This window comes from Narcine bancroftii, chromosome 6 (assembly GCF_036971445.1).
Source record: "Narcine bancroftii isolate sNarBan1 chromosome 6, sNarBan1.hap1, whole genome shotgun sequence".
NCBI lineage: Eukaryota > Metazoa > Chordata > Chondrichthyes > Torpediniformes > Narcinidae > Narcine > Narcine bancroftii.
Window position 1 is genome coordinate 140294188 of NC_091474.1, and position 22427 is coordinate 140316614.

The 22427-nt window shown below is 38.4% G+C and overlaps 1 protein-coding gene across 1 annotated transcript in view; it reads right to left on the reverse strand.

The window, feature by feature from the left end:
* Positions 1-22427, reverse strand: part of LOC138736530 (myelin transcription factor 1-like protein) — a 461086-nt gene that overhangs the window by 8555 nt on the left and 430104 nt on the right. Inside the window, exons 20-23 of the mRNA XM_069886189.1 lie at positions 19876-19967; positions 4565-4668; positions 3532-3570; positions 1800-1943 (exon numbers count right to left, since the gene is read on the reverse strand). Coding sequence (XP_069742290.1) covers positions 1800-1943; positions 3532-3570; positions 4565-4668; positions 19876-19967 — 379 coding nt within the window. The remainder of the gene's footprint in view (positions 1-1799; positions 1944-3531; positions 3571-4564; positions 4669-19875; positions 19968-22427) is intronic.

Sequence of the window (22427 nt, forward strand, 5' to 3'; positions counted from 1 at the left end):
GGGGAAAAGGGTTGCAAGCTTGGGGCCTTTGGTGTAGACAATGTGGGCTGATTTAATTAGTGATGGAGTTTGAAGAATTTAAGGCAATGTTTCATTTACCTTTGGACAGAAGAGACTGAAGATTCTGAAATGATCTGCTGAGGAACTCAAGGAGTCAGGGAAAACATCAGTGGAGACAGAAAGTTGGGGATGACATTTCAGGTCAAGGCCCTGCACCAGTCAGTCATATCCCATTTTCACACCTCTATCTACTTGTGTTGCCCTATCATTTATTTTAAGTGTCCTCCACCAATATAACTTCCAAAACTTGTTGGGAATACACTTTACCTGCCATTGTTCACCTAATTTTCCATTCTGATATATCCTGTTGATCCTTCCTTGCTATCCACACCACCAACACCTTCTCAGTCATTTATAAACTGATTAATCATACCTCTTATCACAGAAAAAGAAAAGTACCTTTTAACTGCATAATTGAAAGAGTTGTAATACAATTTAATTTCCAAGTAAATGCAGAGTAAACAGTGCAAATGTCGAAACAGAGAGGCCTGGGATTATATGTATATAAATCTTCAAAAGTGGAAAACAAGGTTAAAAACGTATTTGGGATACTTATCTTCATAACTCGAATTATAGAAGACACAGAAAGAAGGTTACATTAAAATGTTATGAAACACCAGTTATGTCATGACAAGAGCATTGTATCCAATGCTGGACATGACACTCAAGAAAACTTACGAAAGGTGTATATTGGTTGTAGAAAAGCTACACTGGATCAGTCTTGATAAAGGACACTGTCTGACCACTGAGTCCCTCCAGCTTCTCATTGTTCGCTCATGATTACAACATTTGCAGTTCTTGTGGTTTACTTGAACTTGGTTACAATCTCTGGTTAGACTAGAGATCATGGGACTGTTCCTCATGGAGTAAAGAAAGTTAAGTGGAAAATTGACAGAAGTATGAAAAACTTTGACAGATTTAGAAATGTTAAATAGGAAGAAGATGGTCCCATTGTCACAGCAATCAAAGATTAGTAGAAATAGATTTAAAATGATAGGCAAGAAATCCAGGGATGATGTGAGGGACAACTTCCTTTTCACATGATCATAATGCAGAAACAATGAGCCTACCTGAATAATTGGGTAGGAGGTAGAATCAGACAATGCAGGATGGGAAACAATGCGATTGGAGGCCATGGGAGAGAGGTGACCAAGTTAGAACTAGTATGTGAGATGGTGGATTGATAGTCTTTCATGGCGGGGTCTTGTTGAAGGGGTAGGTAAGAGGAGGTGACTGAGAGCCGTCGTCTGGTTTTGACAAGGTAGAAGTTAGTGAACCAGACCACAACAGCACCACCCTTGCCTGCGGGTTTGAAAGTATGGTAGGGATTGTTGTGGAGAGAGTGGAGGCTGAGAGTTCAGAGGAGATGAGATTGGAATAAGTCAGAGGAGTGATGTATAAAAAGATTTTTTTTTCAAACCACTCTTCCTTTTAACATGGTGAATTTAAAATCTGGATTGGACTAATTGCCAGGAAATTGGTGGCAACAATTTATCTGTGGCTTTCAAATGGAACTGGGTAAATATTTCAAAAGCAAACTATTTCCAATGCAATACAGAAAGAGTACAGGTGTTATGGGCTGAATGGCCTTTCTGTTTTACCAATCCTATGATCCTATTTCTTGTTACAACTGTCATCTACCCATGAATTTACTGGATAATGCTGTAAATTGATTGCCTTTGTATTAGGCCGTTGTTTTGGAGAAGGCATCATATAAATATTTTTATTTTGGACCTTACCATGTGTGGCAGTTGGATGTTGGCCAAGCTGTGGATTAGAGACTGACTTAGATTGGCCAACTCATGCAGAAGGGACTCATTCTGTTGTTCAATCACTTTATTTTCTTCTTCTATCGTTTTTAGATTGTTCTCCATTGTTGTGATCTGGAAAGCACAGCATCCAATATCAATTAGTGAGGCTTACTTTACTGACTGATAACTTTAAAATGTACTTCATTTATCAATACATTTATAAAATATTACATTTATGACATTTATAGCATTTAGTAATTGTAAATCTTGGAGATTTGACCTTAAAGGAAAATTTACTTTAATGTTCAGTAACTTAAACGTTCAGGCATAATTTACCATCATACCAGAAGCTTACAAGTACTAAAGCAATACCAATTACCAATTTTAAATAAAAAGCATACAATGCTAAATAGCAATAAAAATATATTATAACTGATCATCTAAAAATTAAAATAGAATAATAATCAGTAATCCAATAAATAACACACAATATCAATTAACAAATAATGTCAAAGGATGACTTAAAAATAGGGAAAAGTTCCAAATCAACTTCAGAAGCCAGTGGCCTTGAAATGTTCCTGTTAAAGATTAGAATTTCACCATCTTCTAAACAATTCCTTTATCTTGAACAATTTAACCCTTTTGTTAGAATTGTGAATAAAGGAATGGAATATGTAAATATATTCAATGCTGCAATGCTAATCTTTCTACAGTGGTATTTCAAGGCCAAGATCAATTAAATTAGGTTATAGGTCAAAACACAAATCGTTGATGTTTTTCTAATTTTGTTTGAAGTGGCCTGTCATTTAAAAATCACTCCTGCATAGCCTGGAAATGAGTGTTGGCAATATTAGGGCCAGGTACTTTGCTCTTCTCTGTGATATTCCTCAGTCCTCGATTTTATCACCTGTATTAGTCTATTTGGAATGATCAGATTAATGTCTGTGTTAAAACACTGAACAAAGGAATATCGTGCCTACATTTTGAATATTGATCGACTAATATCACCAACAGTAATTTCAAAGCTTGTGTCTATGCCAGCTTTGTGAAAATCAGGCCATCAGCTCCCCACCGTACTTCAAAACAAAGTGTATGTCTCTGGCTGGAGCCCAGCAATTGATTAGGAAGCCAATGAGAGGCATTGAATTTCAAACAATTTTGTTCTATAATCTAATCAATGGAAATTTGGCTGTTAGAATGTCCCATTCATGGTTATCTAATCTTATGATATACCCACTTGGTCTGGCAATGCTGATGGACTGATAATGCTGCATCCAGTCCCAGGTTGTATAAAATAAATTATGTACATACTTTCCCAAGAGATAGAAGAAGGGAGGAGGAGTTGGGAAGTCGGTGGTGGAATTGTAAAAGTTGTTAGTTGGTGGCCAAGGAAACCATACCCTGCAGATTATCTCTATTATACCTTGTAAATTAAAAAAAATAAACACCTTTCCTTCCTTTTTTTTAAGCAGATGCTCTTAATATTGTTAATAATATGCACTTGGTACTGATTTAATAATTCACCACATGGCTGAGTGATCGTAATTGGGTTCACATCTGGCGACCTCAGCCTGGTAACTGTGAAAACTGCAGAGCAAAGGCTGGCAGATGCTTTCCCGTCGGCTCAGACCTAAAACACCATCATGCAAGTCAACCTGGGACATTCCGGAAGAGCTCTGAGTAGCCTGTTACAAAGTGGCAAAGACAGCAGATCACCTACCCCCCTCTCAGCCAGGGATTGATGCATGGTGTGGGGGACCTAAAGGAGGGAAAATATAAATGAATAAATGCTTTCTATCATATTATAGTCAAGTCAATTATTATAGAGAATTTCAGTTGAAGAGCACTTTGAGACTGCCGATTCATCATACATTAGTTCCACAGTTTACAACATGAGCAGTACAATATGACAGTGAACAGGGTTTATAGTGATCTGGGTGCCAAATACATTTGAGTTCCTTTTGAGAGGAGTGCAAAGGTGTTCATTTGCACTAATCCATTCAACCAGTGAGGATGTTTTATATTGCCTCAAAATGTCACTGTGAAGAAGCTTCCCTTTTACAGCAGCATTAAAATGACAATGGAACTCTCAACTCTGGCCCAAAGTGAACTCTCACTTTTTGGGGTTTATGTCAAAGCTGGTCAGTGCAGTAGATCATTGCACTGAGTGCCAAAAGTGCTCTTGTTGCTGTTTTGCAATATTTGAACATTTTAAATAAATAAAACCAAGGCAGAGTTTTAAGAAAGCTAATGGTCTCACTAACATTTTTTTTCAAAATTTTGAAGTTTATTGATTAGGGACAGAGCTGTCCTGGTCCCTAGAAAATAGTTCACAGCTTGTACGTAACTCAGTGGTTACTGGTTACAAGTCAAACTCTGCAGTCATTGTTTCACCTCACCAGCCTCTAAATAACTGTCGAATACGTAAGAGTCTGTTATAATCTAGTCAGAGGCTCCAAGGGCAAAGCTGGTGCACGTCCTAGAGACCATTTCAAACCATGTTTGGTAAGTGGGAAGGGATTGGCTGCCTCCATTTCAATACATTGAAGGAAATGCTGGAATTTTCCCCATGTTTGGTTTGTGGGTAGTGGATGTAGAGGGATGGGTTCACAGTACAGGACCACGAAAGCACGTCGCTAGATAACATCTAAATCCACGATGGATGACTGTTACATGTTAAACAGCACCTTTAGCCAAAATAGCAATTTTTTTTGGCATGCAATGAATACGAGGATTATTGTAAGCATTGCTACCTGGGTCCTAAGCTTGATCATATCGGCTTCCACCTGGGAATTAGATTCATTTAATTCCTTAATCTCTTCATCCAGCTGTTTGATTTCTTCATCATTTTCTATCCCTAGGGAATAAGATTATGTTAAAATGACGAACAATTGTTGAATTATTACACACAGTAAAAAAATCAAAATTTTACTCTTTTCTAGTTTTTTTTATACAGTAAAACCCCTGTTAGCCAGAATTCAAGAAATTGGCAGCCTCAAGCAACCGGCAAACCAATTGTGCAAAATAAATAGGTAGAAAATAAGGAAGTTTACAATTGGTGCGTCTCACCGTTAGTTCACCAATCACATACAAGCAACCAGAAAATTTACTAATTGGTGCCGGATGTCAGGCGTTTTACTGCAAATATAATTAAAAGATGAGTATTTCCATGATATTTATGCTTATTTATGTTAGTGTAAGAAAACAATTAACAAAAATATTCATGTCTTAAATCCTCCTAATCTTGTCACAAGGTTTATGACTTCAAATTTAGTAAAAATGCTAAAATGCACTATCCTGACCAAATATAGACAAGGTTAAATTCCATAACAGGATGTTTCAGAATTAAAACAATGTACTTTAATCCCTGTTGGTTCTACAGTGCAGCTTCCACTGAGCATCAGCTATATTATATCATGTATGCTTTAATCAAAGGGCCCAGGATGGTCCTGTAAACCCCTCCCAATAAATTTACTTTCAATCATAACCAAAGTCCTGGAAGGCATCATCAATGTTAATCATGCTACTTGTTTATAACTTGGTCTGTTTCCAGGATTACTCAACTCCAGACTTCATCACTCCATTCATGCAACCATGGAGCAAAGAACTCAAAGTGAGAGTGAGTACTCTTGTCATTAAAGCTGCACGTGAGTGAATGTCACACCAAGGCATCTCAGTAAGATTGAAGTCAAAGTACATCACTTCGTCAGAACATTTTGCAGCCCATGCCTACAGACAGAAAGACCTCGACAATTGAGCCATGTGCTGATCAATGGCAAGTAACATTCATACCATACAAATGCCAGCCAGTGATCTTCTCCACAAATTGAGAATGTAATCACTGATCCTTGGCATCCAATAGTACTATATCACTCTGTCTCCCATCATCAACCCATTGCACTGATTGGTTGCAATTGGTCACCATGGCATAGAAGCTCAACTGGAGCAGCCATATAAAATGCTGTGGATACAAGAGCAGGTCAGAGGCTTTGTATTCTGTGAAGGGTGACTCATCTTCAGGTGCCCTAAGCCCTTTCATTATCTGCAGGGTACAAATCAGGAACGTGAAAGAATATTCTTCATTTACCTGCATGATTACATCCCCATCAACACTCAAGAAGCTTAGTACCATCCAAGATAAAGCACTGTACATGAATTGTACTATGTTTGCCACAATATCCACCCTGTTACTGGAACACTATAGCTGCAATCTATGTTATCTGTAGAATACACTGTCAAAACTTGTATGTGCTATTTTGGCAGTGCCTGCTAAATCCATAATCTCTACCACCAGGATAGACAAGGGGGTATAAGCAAGGGAATACTCCCTCCTTTGGTTTCCCCTTATATTACCTTGATTTGGAAATATATTACTGACCATTCAGCATTACTGGGATTGAGACATGAAGGTCTCCACCCATTAGTAACTTCAGAAGTTTGCAACAAAACCTCAACTACATACACATACACAAAGGCAATTTGGATTGGAATTAAATCATGGCCTTGCCAGAGATGCCCAGATAAGTGTTTGGATGCAAAGTGCATCTGGGCCCTCAGCTCTGCACTTCTGAGCCCTCAATGCCATCCAAAGGCAGAGTGCTTTGGATTCCCTGCTATCTCACCTCTGATTTATTCCAGGTTTCAATGCTCAGGCACATAAGTCAGGGATCAGCTGACACAGGCACCGAGCTTGATGGTGGTTCCATAAACAGAAAAATAGAGTATTAGTCCTCTGTATTTGAAAATTTAAAAAAAAACTGCAGGGGCTTGAAAACCAAAATATAAACAGAAAATGCTAGAAATGCAAAGCAGCTCAAGAAGTGTCCGTGGAGAGAGAAATGTTTCAAGTGAAAACCCTTTCATTGGAAATGGATTCTTGATCACATACATAGCTCTACATTTTTTGCTGGCTGACCTGCTGAGTATGTCCAGCACATCTGTTTTTATTGTGGCCCACTGTATTACCGAGTTCAGGTTCCTGGGGGAGGCTACATCACAAATAGTTCAAAAATATTACAAGAGAGATGTCTTAAGAATTTTAGACATACAGCACGGTAACAGGCCATCTCAGCCCAAGACCCTGTGGCACCCATTTGCACTCGATTGACCTACACCTCCAGTACATTTTTGAATGGTGGGAAAAAAACCAGAGCCCCCCCCCCACCCCCCAGGGTAAACCCACGCAGACTTGAGAAGAACATACAAATTCCTTACAGACAGCGTACTTCCACAGCAGGTCCCCATCAAATATGCCTGAAAGTGACTTGGTCAATGATAACTGAACTCTTAAAGGTCGAATTCACTGCCAAACAATTAGCCTTGTATGGAATTTAAATTCGTAAGCGTGGAGTCTCATTTCATCTGAAATTAATCATGCTGCTGATTTTAAAAATGTACTTCTGTTTGTTTTATCTTTTTTACTAAATCCTGTGTGTCTTTCCCAACTCGCCTCAGGAATTTGACCTTTTTGTTGTATCGTTGAAGGTGAAATTACTCACTGGAAACGAAATGGGACCTGAGGTAGTGCTCAAAGTGGTAGAGAACTGCGAGTCGGTTAGACTGCTTTGTCCACTGAGGGGGACCCCTGGCTTCATTTGCAGTCCTATACGTCATATACAGTGCAGCGACTTGCACAGTCTACTCAGGTAATGCCTCCCAAACTCACAGGTTCTACTGCAAGACAGGACAAGAGCAGAAAGTGCGTAGGAAAACACCATCCGCAGGCTTCCATCCAACTCACACACCATCCTGACTTGATGGTTTGGAGGTGTATCACTTCATCATTGCTGGATATATATTTTGGAGCATCTGATCCAACAGCACTGTTGGGGTACCATTGCCTAAAGAACTGCAGCGTGGTTCGAGAAGGCAATTCATTAATGCCTCCTCCATGATAAATAGGGATGGGCAATAAATGCTAGCATTGCCTTTGATGTCCAAATCTTGAAACTAATTAAACTTAATAGTGCAGTGCAATAACAGAGATAAATTGTAACTGATGCTCTGACGCTGAGCAATGTGGTAAAGGAAATTCAGGAGTAACAATAAGGGGAAGCATGGAATGGGCGATGTGCATTTCTGTCTTGCAAGCTTCATGTTAAGGTCAGCAAAATAAATAAAAGCTTACCATTGGGGGCTGTTTCCACTAGTCTCTTTCTGAAGCAACCTATTTGCTTGCCTTGTCCTGGGGAATACTGCCTGCATCTTGCAAAGTGCATTTTGTAACTAATCATGAACAAAATGTGAAAGGACGAGGGTTTGAATTGGCAGCAAGCTTTCATGCTGATACACCTCGTCCAAATGTTGAGCGCTCCACGACTGAATCTGCAATAAGATGCCTCTTTAATCCAATTTGCTTGTGGTTCTGGCTGTCATGTTAGCAAACAGCAAGCAGTTGGGAAGAATGGACAAAAATTACTGGGTTGAAAGCAAAGCTGCTAGGTTACAACTTCAGGAAAAAGTGAAGTAGGTGTGATTGAGTTCAAACGATAAGCCTTAACTAGACAATAAAATCCCAGAGAATGGTGAAAATGCAAACATCAGCCATGCTGAACCTGTAGCTGGTTTCTACTTGATGTTTTTAAAAGGAAACCAGAAAAACAAATGAGAAGAAATTATAGATTGGGATGAAGCTCAAGCAGATCAGAACGGATGACAGACTTATTGGATGAATTAGAATATTTCTGTCCTCAACATTTATTTAATTAATATAAAGTAAATGAATGTGTACCTGCTTGCTCTTTATTCACAACTTGAGGCAGGTCAGACCCGAAACGTCGATAATATATTTTACCTCCCCTGGATGCTGAGAGTCCCGCTGAGTTTCTCCAGCATTTCTGTGATTTTACAACAATCACTGCAACTGCACACTTTCATGTTTCACTCCTGCTGCATTGAAATCCTATTTGTTTCAATCATTTGGAAATGTTCCCTCGATTTTAACTGATGTTGCAGCCAATTAAATCAAGCCTTATTTTTAATCATGTTTCTTTCAAATAAAGTTTTTGTTTGTATCTTTTCATTTAAAATCAAGTTTTATACATCAGCATGTTGTGATAACTGACAACGACATTAAAAATAGAGAAGTTCCAGATTATTTCATTCATTTGTATTGATTATTTTTTAAAGATTATGGATGCAATACTTTCTCCTAACAATGAAACGAGCACAAACTTCAATTAAATGATCATAGTGAGAGTAGAATGATCTCAATGCCTTTCATTTAATTCACATCTCCAGAGCATTCCTCTATTATAGTCAAATTTCTGGGTTGGCCGGAGCCTAGGGCCATGTGTGTGTTCTTCCTTCATAATAAAGAGGCTCTGAGGTTTCCTGCCTCCAGAGGAAGGCTTTTGCTGTGTGTCTAGACACACATATTGGGCATTGAACTGGAATGACAGTGAGAGTAGAAGCAAATTTAAAAGCTCCATGAGAAACCCAGAAGAATTCTTCTTAAATTGGATGGATTTTTCCAGTGCCAGCTTCTTTTGCCGAGTAGTAATTTTAAAATTTTGCACACTGTATGTGCATAGTCATTTAAAGGATCTGTGGCCCACCAGTGTGTCTGTGTCAAGCAGATTTGGCAACTGTGCAATCTTCCTTATAAATTCCTTGCTAGTAATTGGCTGATGTTGTGTAAAGCCATGGGTTCACGAATAGGGACAGGCTATGAATGTTGGCATAAAAAAATTGTTGTGCAGGAAGAGGGAGACTGCTTGACTGAGAGGTCTGTGTCTCTTTGTATTCCAGTTGGCATGGAACAGGTGTATGAATAATGAGAGGGAACCTTCATATCTGTACCAAAAGCCAAAAATCAACGGCATGCTTGCCAATATGCAACTGTTTCTTGAGAAAGATGGCTCCAAAGCATCTGCTCTATAAGTAATTATGCCAGCTACCTTTGGCAAAAGTATAAACCTGAACCACACTCAGCAGCGAGGAAGTAAAACTCTGACGGTAAAGATCTCAAACATTCACAGGTACTAAGTTTACGTGATTGCACCCTCCTCAGTCACAATGGGTTCAATCATCTGAAAAAGCCACAACGGAAATTTTACTGACTATTCAAACATCTCAGTAGCTCTCTGTAATTAGTATTTTGTTTTGCAGGGACAATCAGGATGGTTATCCCTGGATAAATTATATTTCCATGAGTTTATTTTTCTTCTCACTTTGCCTCTCTTCTCTGGCTTTGAACAACATTCTCAATCACTCTCACATTGGCACACACCTAGCTGTCCTTGACCAGACACCTTTCGCTGCATCTATATTAAAAAAAGACATATCTTTACATTTAATCTCAACCACATTGGGTTTCCCAACCTTTCTGCTATTGTCCTGGAATCTCCATTTTGGAGGCCAGTAAAACTACATTTGGGTAATGAAGTGCCTGTTTTGCAACTCAATTGTTGAGAGAAGCTAAAATTCTGTGGAAATAACAAGCCAAGTGCAAGTTAGAAGTGTTTTTATTTATGAATTTGGCATCATGTTCTGACTTTCTTGGAGACACTGGGGGTAAAACCAACCTCTGCTCCACAGAGAAAAGGGCAAGACCAGAGAAAGTTAAACAAGAAAGACTGCTGGAGTCTGTAATTGTAGTGCAAAGCACTTTATTGGACAGAAACCCGAAGAGTATAAGGAAATCAAAGACAGCAATACAAATCAATGTGTTGATGAAAGATTTAAATCTGGTAGATATTTGGAGAAAGGTTAATCCTACAGAGAAAGATTTTTCTTTTTATTCATCACGACATGATTCTTTTTCTAGGATTGATTTTTTTTGGGTATCAGCACACCTGAGAACATTGCAAGCTGAATATATAAGTAGAGTTCTATCAGACCATTCATTATTACTTTTTTCCTGTGAAAGTTCAGAAGTGGTACGTTCGTTGTATAGATGGAGGTTTAATGCAATGTTATTGAAAAAAAACCAGAGTTTGTTACTTTTGTTAAAGAGCATGTCTCTTTATTTTTGACTGAGAATATTAATTCTGTGGATAGTCATTTTTGTAGTATGGGACGCGTTAAAAGCTTATTTGATGGGACAGGTTATTAGTTATTCTACGAAAGTTAAGAAACAATATATGGCAGAAAGTTTAATGTTGGAAAATCAGATTGCTGAGTTAGAGAAAGATTTTCAGAAGGATGTGACCGAAGACAAAAAAGCTGCATTAGCAAAATTGAAATTACGCTACAATACTTTACAAACTTGTCAGTTTGAGCATTTAATTAATCAAACTAAACAACGTTATTATAAGTTGGGAGAAAGAGCTCACAAGGTACTTGCTTGGCAATTGAAAGCTGAACAGGCATCTCGGATTAATGCAATAGCATTAATCTGCTATTAAAAAGAATTCAATAATTACCTATAAGCCTCAGGAAATTAATGATCAGTTTTATTCATTCTATCAAAAATTATATACTTCTGAGGGGAAGCAGGATAATAGTTCTATTGAATCTTATTTATCTAAATTAAGGTTACCGGTATTAGATGAGGAAGATATTCACGAATTGGAATCTCCATTTACAGATTTTGAAATAAAGGAAGCTATACAGGAAATGCCAAATGGAAAGTCCCCAGGGATGGTGGATTTTCTGTGAAATTTTATAATTTTTTTTTAAATGATGATTTACCTAATATATTTGAAATGTGTTAAAACAAGTTACTGAAGAACAGAAGTTGCTGGAATCTTGTTTAAGTGCTTAAATAACTGTTATTCCAAAAAAAAATAGAGATCCATTAAAAGAGTCTTCATATAGACCTATTTGTTTATTAAATGTAGATTATAAAATTATAGCCAAAGTATTAGCTAATAGACTTGCTACGTACTTACCTAAGTTGATACATACTGATCAAGCAGGTTTTATTAAGAACAGAAATGCATCAGATAATATTCTTCAATTAATTACTTTGGTCAATGCATACCGAAAGCAGCCTAACCATCAAGTGGTTGCACTAGATGGAGAAAAGGCTTTTGATAGGGTTGAGTGGGATTTTTTATTTAAGGTGTTAGAAAATTTTAAATTTTGCCCTTTTATTATTGGTTGGGTTAAAGCTTTATATACGAACCTGATTGCTAGGGTGGTGACAAACGGTCAGATTTCTTTACCATTTAGGTTGATTCATTTAAATCGGCAGGGCTGTCCATTGTCACCAGCCTTATTTGCTTTGGCTATTGAACCATTAGCTCAGACTATTAGCCAAAATGATGAAATTAGAGGGATGAAGGTTATGAATGAAGAATATAAGATTAATTTATTTGCAGATGATGTATTGATATATTTGACGGAACAAGAGTTACAAGAGTGTTTGTTGAAATTTGGAGAATTGTCAGGATATAATGTTAATTGGGATAAAAGTGAAATTTTACCAGTTGGAATAGGAGATTATTCAGAATTTAAAATTATTACGAAATTAAAGTGGACAAATAAAATTAAATAATTTTATTAAATTATGTGCCTATATTAAAATGGATTAAAGCAGATTTGATTAAGTGGAAAGATCTTCCATTAACTTTGATTGGAAGGGTGAATTGTATTAAAATGAATATTTTCCCCCGAATTCAATATTTATTTCAGTCAATACCTTGTTTACTTTCAAAAGGTTTTTTTTCAGGATTTAAATAAGGTAGAGCGGGAGTTTTTATGGAAGGGTAAATTAGCTCAAGTGGCATTGTATAAACTTACATGGAAATATGTGTTAGGTGAACTTCAGTTACCACATTTTCAAAATTATTATGGAGCAGCCCAGTTGAAGTTTATTAGCAGGTTGATGGATCTAGATCATCCTCCTAGCTGGGCTAAGGTGGAAATGGCGTGTATTTCTGAGGTCGAGGTATATGAATTTATAGTTCTTCCCTTTGAAACATAGTGAAACTGCTAAAAGTAAAACATAGTGAAACTGCTAACAGTAAAAGTAAATTACATCGGATGGATCTGACATCTCATTTGAGCCAGGCCAGGGAAGAATGGCAGATTTCCTCCTCTCAAGGACATTAGTGAGCCACTTGTTTTTTAATGACCATCCGGTTGTTTTACATGAGATCTAATTATGAAGAATTGTTGGTGTATTTTTCACTCTAAAATATAAGCTGAATTTCAGTTCCACACTGCCATGCTAGGAATATGAACTTGACCCTCTGATTTGTTCATCCAGATCTCTGGACTATTAGCCTGGTAAATTAAGAATTGCATCGCTGCTATAGTTTTCAATAACATGGTTGCATAGTTTTATAATTAACATCTCCAAAGACTTTCTGTCTGGCTCAGAGGAGAAGCTACCTGCCTGACTTACGGCGGGCACAGACTGGAGAAATGTTTCTTTTAAACACAAGTTACCTTTCCAGTCTCTTAGTGAGTAAATGAAAGATTTTCAGACCGATATTCTATGCAGATCAGGAAGCCAAATGTAATCACCCAGAATATTTCCTGGCAGTTGATTATTGGAGAGTGCTAAAAGAAGTTTGAGTGCAGAGCTGCAGTATATCTTTGCTGCCAGGAAAAAGTGCATGAACATCTTGAAGTATATTAAATTAAATGACACATTTTACAGCCAATGCCAATCATAAAATGCCATAATTGAGGTTCTCCAGACAATCAATTCTTTTGTATTATAAACGGCCCACTTACATGTTCAATCTGAAGAAGACGCCAAAAAATAATTATGTGACTTTCTTCTACTGTGCATGAAAAACCATTACAAAGATGCCATCAGGCAAAAATTTGCTGATCTTCTGTTTAAACGTGGCATCATGGTAACTACTCCAAATCATAGTCTAATATAAAATATTAACAAAATTGGGAATGATTTCAAATATCTTAGCTGACTGTTGGAGAAAAGATAATTCAGTACTTACACATATATCTCATTAAAAATACTGATTTATGTTCTGTTTAAACATGCCAAAATCTGCCTCAGCTACTAATAATACCAAAGTTCAATGAGACCATTGGACCATGCAGAAGTACAAAACTGCCCTTTGGCACTTTTTGGATTGTACATTCACTCTTTATGGAACTGACAACATTTCTTTGTGCTGCTCAGGTGCGAATGAAGTCTGCACAGAGCAACAGGACCCTTGGAGTGCCACGGAATCAGGGAGAGTCCAAGATCCCTTTATAGTCAAAGCATGAGCCCAACTGGTTTAACATTGCATTGGTCTCAGTCATTCAGAGATATTTGCTTTGTTAATTTCTCCTCTCCCTATCTTCGTTGATCCTCAAACTCTTCCTGTGAAAACACTTTCTCTTTTTCCTCACTCCATTTTGGACCTGAAACATGCATTAGTTTTTTCCCCTTTCCACAGATACTGTGTGGCGACGCAGAGGTTTGCAACAGTGAACTGACCCCCCCCCCCCACTCCTTGTCACGCGTGGACAGCGGGGCAGCTGCAGCAAGGATAGCATTGCGGGACTGCCTCTTCCGGTCCAGACCTGAAGGTCGCATACATGTTTGTGTCCAGGACGTTAGGGGCAGGACCAGAGATGGGCTTAAAGGGTGCAGCGTGGAATTCAAAATAAACCAGTTGTGATACTTGAGCCCACAGCCTGTTGTCTCAGTCCCTTCACTGCGTTCACTCGCAACCCGCTACATTGGTGACCCCAACGAGTCTCCACGTCCTGAAGACTCGACATAATGGAACAAGCAGTTGTAGGCGCCATTGGGTTGAAGCTGCCAACTTTCTGCACAAACAGCCCTCGTACTTGGTTCGGCCAAGTATAGGCCGAGTTCCAGATCAAACAGATAACCTCCAATATGATGAGATACTTCTACATCGTCAGGTCGCTCGACCAGGAAGCTGCCTCATGAGTCGATGACCTCATTCAGGCGCCGCCAGAGGAAGGTAAATATATGGCTCTGAAAACCCTCCTCATTAGCACATACGGCCTCTCATGATGTGAGAGAGTAGCCAGGCTCCTGCACTTGGATGGCCTTGGTGATAGGACCCCCTCTGCCCTTATGGATGAGATGCTCACACTGGTAGAAGGGCACAAGCCCTGTCTCATGTTTGAGCAGGCGTTTCTCGAGCAGATGCCCGAAGACATCAGACTCCTGTTGGCTGACGCAGAATTCAGAGACCCGTGCAAGGTTGTGGCACGAGCGGATGTTCTCTACCCTTCCAAGCGTGAAGCCAGACTTGGTAAACCGTGTTACGTGGCCATCACCAAGGACAATGCCAAAATCCAGTTCACCATATGAGCAATCCCCACCCCACCAGAAAACAGAGAGGTTCGATCCAAAATGGTGTTTCTACTACCGATCGGGGGGCACATATAATCTCCAACCAGTGGACAGAACACTCCAAACTCCTGGGCACCCAGTTGTATCGCACCGCAGCCTACCACCCCCAAGTCAAGAGCTTCCAGCACCATCTCATATCGGCACTGATGGCACACCTTGAGAAGCCCAACTGGGTGGACGAACTGTCCTAGGTTTTCCTGGGGATTCGCAAAATGCCCAAAGACGACCTTGGAGCATCCTCTGCTGAATGTCCACAGAGAGACCATTGCAGTGCCTGGCCAATTCCTCCCTCCAGCAACCAAGCAAGATGTTTACACCACTGTCGTCCTCGAAAGGCCGCATGATAAACTGGGCTCTATTGTACCACCCCACCACTGTGACATGGTCAACCGCCCTGCAACTACCCCTCGGACATCCTCCTGTGAGAATGTGTTCGTGCACAGGCGTATAGACAGGACTCCCCTTCAGCGACCTTATGAAAGTCCATAAAGGGTGCTACACAGGAACGCTTCCACATTCACAAGCAAGGAAGAGTTATTCATGCTGGACTAGTTAAAACCAACTCATCTGGACTTGTCCCAGCCAGTACAGGTTCCTCCACCAGTGCACAGAGGTTGGCCACCGAAACAGCACACCTTACCATCAACACATCGCAAGACCATTGGTGCTGATTCTGGGTGGGGGGTTGTGGGACATACATGTTTGCAACAGCGAACCGGCCCCGCTTGTCACATGTGGTCAGCAGGGCAGCCGCGGCAAGGATGGTGTCGCAGGACTGTCTCTTCCAGTCTAGACCAGAAGGCCGCGTACTAGCTTGAGTCACCGGGACGCAAGCACCAGGCCGTTGGGGACGGGACCGAGAAATGGCTTAAAGGCTGCAGCGTGGAATTCAAAATAAAGCCGTTGTGGTACTCGAGCTCACAGCCTGTTGTCTCAGTCCCTCTGCTGCGCTCGCTCGCATCCCACTACAACTGCTCATTTTTTTGAGTGCTTCTAGAATTTTCTGCTTTAATTCAGATTTCCAGGGGTTTTTATAAATTTTCATTATCTGAACATTGTCTTTTCTTCCATCTAAACTGAGATCTTGGCTCCAAGGAACATTGCAATGCATGACAAGAGAAGGAAATATATGTATTAGATTTCAGATTTAATTCCCACCTTAGATTAGACTGCAAGAGAAAGGCTGGCAAACCTGAGACAGCCTGTTAATTATTATACTGCTGCCCTGTTTCCTTTTACTGCATTTTCTATCATTTTTCTCTCTCATCCTTACTTAAAGACATTGACTTGGGTACAGTTGTGTGGGTTCTGAATCCCAATGCTGGCTTCAGGAGCAGGCTTATGTAGGTGAGCAACATATTGCTGAAACATGTGGTTTACTTCCTAAGGCTGAGGTACTTAATCAACTCAGTTTGTACAAAGAAACCCAGAACTAAGAAAGAAAAAATAATCAATAAAAACCACAAACGCTGATGATTTTAGAACCCAAGTTTAGCCACTCACATTAAAACCAACCACTGCAGTTGCAGTGCGGATCCAGGAATCAACCGCTAAAAATCAATAAAATTCAGGCTCTTCAGATTCTTCAGTCTGTTTAATTTACTGCACTTTCCCATTCTCCCATCATAACCTTGACAATCACTGGCTGGATACGTTTCTCTGAGGCATGTGATGAATACATAATTAATGTAATTGCAAAACAAAATGGTCCAGTTGGGTAGACTACAGCCAGGAAATCTAAAAGAAATCTACCAAACAAATCCACCCTGCTGGAAATTTAATTGATGAGCCTTCAACTTGTTAGTTCCTGAACAAATAAAACACAGCAACACGGATTTTTTTTTCTACTGTTGCAAAAAAGGGTTCACAGCAAATTAATGGCCACTCTGCTGTGTTCATGTTTCTTTCCAAAGCCTATGCAATAGAAATTTCAAATATATTACCATGAAACACCTTGCATTATACATTGTGATAAGGTACTGCAGATTTGTTTACTTATTTGGTACAGGAGATGGCCAAGAATGTAGAAAACAGAAATGAATTATGACTCTCTAGTCTCCAGTAACTTGAGTAGTTTACACTTGTAGTCTAAGCTGTGGTGAGAATAGAACCTGTAAAGGAATACACATATTTCCTTCTTGGGTCATATATTGCAATGTTTCTTGAAGCCAATTTGTTCATGGCTGGGATATGTTTTGTTCTGTTGGCAGATTGAAGCTGAACAATTATGGTACATCTTCTGCAAAGAAGTATATTACATGGGTTGTGAGGTGGGGTGTGAAGGGAGAAAGGAGGAACAGATTATTAAGATCACTTCCAAAAATGAGTTGTACCCACGAGCATTCTACTACAACAGTGGAGAAATGTCTGCTTCAACAGTGCAGTTTTTGTAATTTTATGACATGTGTTATTAGCTTGGCATTCTGCACAAGAGCCAAGGGCTGATTCCAATGTTTATTTTAAATGCTTTGAGCATTATTTTGAAACTAAGGAGGCAGGGAGATGCTCCTGTGATGTCTCATCACAGGAGCATCTCCCTGTCTCAATCACAGGACTATCTCCCTGTCTCATGACAGGACTTATTGAGTGTTGCTGGCGTTAATTAATAGTCTCTGATTCCCTTCTCTCACTGCACTTTCCTAGAAAAATAAAACTGCTCATCAGCCTCAAACTCAAAATTTATCAGAGTAGATTGGGGCAAATAACCAAAAGTTTATATCTGACTAATAAATCACAGTGCATTGATCTCTAACATTTGAACTGATGTCGTTCTTTACTAATGCAGAGTCTTCTGAATAAAGTTCCGAGATTCATGACAAGTGGGAAGTGTGCTTTATTCTATCGTTAGGTAGTTAATATTCTTTTATGCTCTCTTGAACTAACTCATTTGGCCAGAGTTTCTGAAAGGAAGTACTGGTACTTATTTTGAACTATGTAAACAAATCAATGTTACTTTTGAAAAGGCAAATTACAATACTTTAAAACACAATGACAATTAAAACATTCAAATAAACTTGATTAATTCCAAACATGTAAAATAACCAATACTTAGCTTTTTCCATTCAGGCACTCTGCATCATCAAAATAAACAGATGCATTTTTTTTCATTTTTCAATCATTTCCCCTGCTAGTGCTAGACAAATGCAGCACATTTATGTTCCCCTGCTGGTCCCTTGGTAAGTCCAACAGTAGATTGGAGACGAGATCAGTGTAACCTAAACTGGGTTCCGCAGCAAGACGCAGGGGTTCCGTGGAAGAAATGGGTAGTACTAACTAAAACTTGTCAGAACTGTTTTAATTTAATTTAAAGTTAATTTTTTTTAAACATGTATTTTTAAACAGTTGCCTTGATGCTAACAAAACAAAATGGTGCCTTGAGGCCTGATGTCAGCAGCGCAGATATCAAGGCAGATGTCAGTCCTCGAGACACCATTTTCAACCAACGAGACTCGGATTTCTTTTGGCGTGAGGCTGGCCACATTTAAAAAATTTAAACTGCCTCCCTCTCACCAACTCACTCACTCTCTCTCTTCCTTCCTCCCTCCCTCCCCTCACTCACTCACTCACTCACTCACTCTCTCCCTCCGCCTCACTCATTCATTCCCTCCCTCCTCTCTCTCGCTGAGGTTGGTGTGGAAACCGGTGCCGGAATGGTGTTGGTTGGGACCGAGACCTGTGTCGATAGAGGTGTCGGGGGCTACGGTATGTTTGCAGTCAGAGCCACCAGTGGAGGTGACAGTGGCTTTAGCACTTGGTCGGCAGGGATGGGGGTTAGAGCCAGAGGTGTTGGAAGCTGGGACCAAGGTAGATACCCGTATCAGAGGCATTTGTAGATCCAGCTTGTGGGCAGCTGGGGATGGGTTGGAAACCCGCTTCTGGAAGGTGATGGTGGGCTTTTGGGGTCTGGAAGATCAGAGATATTTATATTTGGAATTTAGCTAATATTCAGTTGAAACAAAATAATCAAATTCTGAAGAAATGAGATTTTGCAAGCACTGCCTCAGATAGCTTACTATTTAAGAAAAACCATTTAAATTGGACTCAACCACATGTGAACAGGAAGTTGACACCATTCTACTACAGGTCAGCTTCCAGTTCATAACTATTGGGTTCCACGATTTCCAAGTGCTCCCCAAAAGGGTTCTGCGAGCTTAAAAAAGTTTGGGAAGCCCTGATCTAGATAATCAAGTGGAGGAAATTTGGAAATTCCAGAAATGTGGGGAAATCCCAAATTTGTTGGTGCTGATGAAGGAGAAATTGCGGCATAGCAAACTGTTTCGCTCATAGAATTTAATACCTGAAGAGTGTCACGCGATGATTTTGGTAAGCAGTTTTGAATTCACTCATTCTGATATATCCCATCCTCTTCCTTTTTGTATTAACTACATTATTGCCTTCCCAGTACCATTGCTCTTACATTGTGCAACAGATCAGAAGATTTCAACTATTTTGCTTTACTTTTCAGGACCTTAGTTTACATCAAAAACACTGACTACATCTTTCCAAGTGTCATGTTGAATGAAGTTATGTATTTCAAAAACCAATTGCGGAAAATCAAAATGGTGGTTTTATTTCCATTATTTTATGGGCGAGAAACAACCATTTTAGAGTTTAATTCAGTTATTTTGAATTAAAAAAAAACATTGTAAGGCTAAATAATTATATGTAGCTAGCCAAGAGATCACTAGCCTATGTTTGGTGTCCATAAATGTGGCATGAACTATTTTTGGACAAACTTGAACAAAGGAGTGGCAATATCACTTAAGAAATTCCACTTCAAATTATACTTTGGGGTTTACTGCAAAATGTGTGATGTTTGTTTACCATTACTGGCTCGTTGCTTTATCGTCAACATTTCCTCTCCTGACAATCTTGCCTTCTTCATGGCAGAAGTCGCTCTTGGGCATCCTGACAGGCTGGATCCATAGAAATAGAGAAAAGTGAAACAAGTCAATTAAACAAGATTACAACAATGGGACTGACTACTTTTACTGAGTAATAATAAGGCTAAATGGCCAAAATTAAATATAAATATTTATCAAAATGAATGTCTGTTAATTGCTTTAGTAGTTGCTAGGAAATGTATAGTAATATCATGGAAGTCAGAAATAGATTTAGACATGAAAAGATGGCACACAGAACTTCGTAGTTCTATACCATTAGAGAAAATTACATAATTTATGAGATAAATACCATATTTAAAAAAAATATGGAGCCTGTATTTACAAAATTTTGGTTTGCAAATATGATTGACTTTCTGAAGACCTCACTTCTTGGAAACCTCCAATTGTTTTTTCTGAATAAATATTTTATTTTCTTGGCATTCACCAGTTTTTTCTTTCTTTTTTTAGGGGTGGGGTTGATGGGTGGGTTGAGGGGGGTGGGAGAATATACCACATGTATCATTTTTTTGGGAAATAATTTACAATTGAATGTAATGTAATTATATTGTGGTTAAAATTTATTAATAAAGTATTCAGAAAAAAAACAATAGGACTGGCACATATAATGAAGTGGACATTGTCACTCAGCTTCTCTATCTAGAGGGTTATTCATGATTTATCAAAATTGAAATCTACAGTTTACACCAAAAATCGATATGATGTATTAGGTGGGTTTAGGTACTGCTTGAGCAGCTGAAGTCTTCCATCAATTTGTTTTTGCTTCAGATTCCATCATCTCCTTTTCCTTTATATAAAGTTTGTAACTGCATCAAAAAATATTAATTGCATGCCGCACAAAGAATTCACTATGAGAGGATGAATGGGAGTCTTTGATACAAAAGTTCAGTTAATTATTGCAGTAATTTTACACTCATCACCATTTGCAATGACAAAGATTGGAAATATGAACATTTTACTCACTCTTGAGTTTAAAATTGATTTTTTAAACTCAGAGGAAATTAATGCTTGATTTAATGGAGTTCTTTTTCATGCCTTCATTATCCAGATTTACTGTACATTTAAAGAAAAGTTATTATTTACTTGTTTAAATGTTGTTTCTATAATACATTAGTACAAGTGGGTCTGATATACAATGAGCACAAATACTAACTCATTAGGCTGGCAAATGATTTATAGTTACCATTAAAAACAATGATTATCTTACCAATATTTTATCTGTATTGTCATGCATTAAACCATACAAAATTACCCTAATCAAAATAATAGTTTTCATGTAGCCACATTTATGAAGGATAATTCAACCTTTGGCCAATATTTTTGCATCTGCTGACTTAAAGAATATTTTACTCCTCTTGCCAATTCAGCGAATTAATGAAAACCTAAATTTTCATTCTTCCATGACCTGCTATTGCAGATATTAAAAATTTAAACTTTTTAATTCTGCTTCTTCAACAGATGCCCTTTCACTCAGAGTCATTGAGGGAGTCAATATACAGAGTCATATACAGCATAGAAACTGGCCCAAATCATCCATGCTGGCCTTTGTCTCTTTATTATTTCTCTATTTGTATTTCTTAGTCTGTATTTGAATTCTTATTGAATATATATACACCATTATTTACATTCTTTGAAAATCCAATGTTCATTTCCCAATGTTTTAAACCAAATTGATATACAGTTTATCCCATAGTTTACTAGGACCCGGGTTCCCGTTTTCCTTCCCTTGCTGTGAACAACTTATCATCACAGTTACCTGATAGGAAAAAAATATGTTTAGTTGAAGAAAGCCAGAAAATATCTAAGGGGCACATTATGAGCTGTCATTGTCCATCAAAATAGACATTATATTTCCAATTCCAATAAAGCCAATTTCTTCGGAAACCTTTAACAATTTCTATGATCTTGTTATATTTATGCTGTGAAAGGTTTTGCATAGTTGCACATTACAAAAGAATAAATTATTTTGAAACCCCCATTCCAACAATATCAAATATATTAAACACTTTCTCTCTGTGGAAATTCCAGATCAACAGAATCTATCATCTACTTTTTCTTCTCCATTAGTCCAATTGAAACCCATAACTTCAAACCTGACTTGTCTGAAGATTACATTTAGCTTTGATTCCTGCTTACATTTTTTTCCCCATAATAAGCATTTTCCAAAATATTTTAGATAAGAACATTTTTTTGCTTTGTGAAATAAAATATTCAAATGCACTTTATTTCACTGGTAACTTCCAAATTGCTAATGGTTATTGGCAGGGTAAATATTTCACTGTGGGAGAAAAGCTCTGAGGCTCTTTCCCAGTTCGGATTGACAATTCTGGAAATTTAATCACATGACATTTTGCCTTTAATAATGCAATCCCATTAAACTTCCTTTATTTCACTTAGTAGATGAAAAAGGTAATAAAAAATTAAAAGAAAAAGAAAAACCACAAGTTTTTCTTGTTCATTTGATTTTCCTTCCAG